Genomic DNA, 2252 nt, shown 5'->3' on the forward strand with positions numbered 1-2252 from the left:
CACTGTGAGATCACAACTACTAATGAACCTTGATAAAGAAACAACATATGAGTAAGTATAACAATGAATGAATAAACATATTAATGTATTGATGTAACTCACTTTAGAATAACAGTAGCAGCAACTAATAATGAAGGAGGTATTGGAGAGAATACTACCTACATTAGAGCTACAGGTTAACATTTTAAAAATAGCTTTAATAGTATTTATATCCTTATTAGGTAGTCCATTCAGTGTTGATGATACTATTGAACTAATGGTCAATAGAGTTGCTGCATTAACATCACAAATATCATGGACAGTACAAACTATAAATCAAAACTTAAGACTTCAGTACAGGAGACTAGGTATAATAATTAGTAACGGATAGCGTTACTAAGTATGATTCACCCCACTTCAACATAGCTGCCACAGCTTTTGCAGGCTTGCTATATACTGGGAAAATTGCTATTGTATTAATATTTATAATAATCTCTCTCCTTCTTTGAGGTATGGAGTGGTCTAATGATAGACAGATGACTTTCTCACCTTACGCAACCAATCACAATTTCCTTAACTTGACCTCTGAGACTACTTATGAACTAAGACTGATAACACTAATAATGGGAAGCTGTGAACAAAGGACCAGTAGAACTGTCAACTTTACTACCATTAGTATGAATAAGCTCTGCATTTCTTTCTCTATAGTATTGTTATTATTATTTTTGTAGAGCTCCAGGTAGTCGTTAATGCTCCTAATAATGGAACAACATTCACTGCTGGAGAGAGAATTGTACTTACTTGTGATCTTGATACTGGTGGAGCTCCCTCCACTGATGTAATGTGGACGTAAGTTTAACTTTAATGTTTATTGTATCATTCCTGTCTTCTCTTTATAGGTATAATGATGGTAGTATTCCCTCCACTGCCACTGCTGATGGTAATACACTCACATTATCCTCCCCCTCAGTTGATGACAGTGGTAATTACACATGCTCATTCAGAAATTCTTCATATAAATTTGCATTAATGATCAATCCAGCACCAACAACTTCTGTTGCAACACCTGACAATTCAGCAGGTAACTCAAAGCAAGTATACATAAATGTACATGTGCACATATATGTACTAGACTAAGCAGTTGCTTTAAATCCACAATATTCATGCTTAATATTAATAAAAATGCAATTGTGTTAAAGAACATTGATACTAAATTGTATGCATTCATAGGGCCCACTATACTTATAACTATTGTGAAAATGATGAACTGCAAGAATTAGTGATTAATAGCTTCTAACTCTTACCTTTTTTCTTCTCTCCATATAGTTATTACCATTGTTGCTGCTGTTATTGGCATTATCCTGCTGTTAATAATAATGGGTGGAGTTATTGTTATTGCTGTGTACATGATATATCTGCATGCCAAAAAAGGTATGCATAAGCAGAGTAGATCATATTATATGCATGCATGCTTATAGGTGCTAATAAAGGAACTACACAAAGTACAATACCTTTTGTTCATAATGCAGCATATGGACAAATAACAGGAGCAGAAATAATGGATGTAGGAGCCTTAGGGAATGTTGCATATGGTTTGACTAGTCAGCAGGCTGCCACTCATGTGTATGATGCAATGACTTTTGAGCCTGAGTACATTTAAATTTAATTTTTAAAAATAAAATTAGTAATGGTCATCAATGATTATTTTGATGTCATGGTGTGTATTGCAGTACCTTATCTATTGTTTTAATGATAATTATTATTCATGAATGTTAAATTTAGTCAAATCTAGCCCTGCATGTTTTCCTGGATAGGTGTGGCTGCTGATCCATCCGGAATTTCAATTTGCCTTGCTAGGGTAGCTGCTAGTTTGTTATTTTTCCAGCAAGTTTTGCCATTCTTCTTGCCGGAGAGGGGCCAGCGGACAGAGAAAAGAGTCTTCAATAGCTGTTAACAGGACCAGACTACACTCGAGTGCTTCAGTTTATACAAGCGGCCTGCAGCGAGTTTCAAAGCCTTGACAAGGTGGGAGTGAGGCCAAAGAAGGCTGTGGTTTGCAGAGTGTCCTCTTCTAAAAGTTTCCAAAGATGTTGCTCGTGTCTCTGTTATTATTAGCCCTTTCTTTGGGTAAGGAGATTTAAAGTGACTTGCTATTGGTAGTTTCTCTTTTCAGGTCTAGCCCAGGCACAGTGCCCTCCTAATGTAACTTCTATCTTCATACTTAATGATAGAACCATTAATGTACCACTCACAGAGCCATTGTGGGGGATCCT

The 2252-nt window shown here is 36.1% G+C and overlaps 1 protein-coding gene across 2 annotated transcripts in view; it reads left to right on the top strand.

Moving 5' to 3' along the window:
• The first annotated feature begins 6 nt into the window (after positions 1-6).
• LOC109581702 (uncharacterized) overlaps positions 7-2252 on the top strand; it is an 8926-nt gene continuing 6680 nt past the window's right edge. Inside the window, exons 1-4 of one of the 2 annotated variants that reach the window (XM_019996031.1) lie at positions 7-51; positions 108-175; positions 222-347; positions 490-654. In XM_019996031.1, the coding sequence (XP_019851590.1) occupies positions 23-51; positions 108-175; positions 222-347; positions 490-654 (388 nt within the window). In that variant the 5' untranslated portion in view covers positions 7-22. The remainder of the gene's footprint in view (positions 52-107; positions 176-221; positions 348-489; positions 655-2252) is intronic. The other variant, XM_019996030.1, reaches the window with a different exon arrangement.

Source organism: Amphimedon queenslandica, unplaced genomic scaffold (genome assembly GCF_000090795.2).
Source record: "Amphimedon queenslandica unplaced genomic scaffold, v1.1 AMPQUscaffold_13424, whole genome shotgun sequence".
Taxonomy (NCBI): domain Eukaryota; kingdom Metazoa; phylum Porifera; class Demospongiae; order Haplosclerida; family Niphatidae; genus Amphimedon; species Amphimedon queenslandica.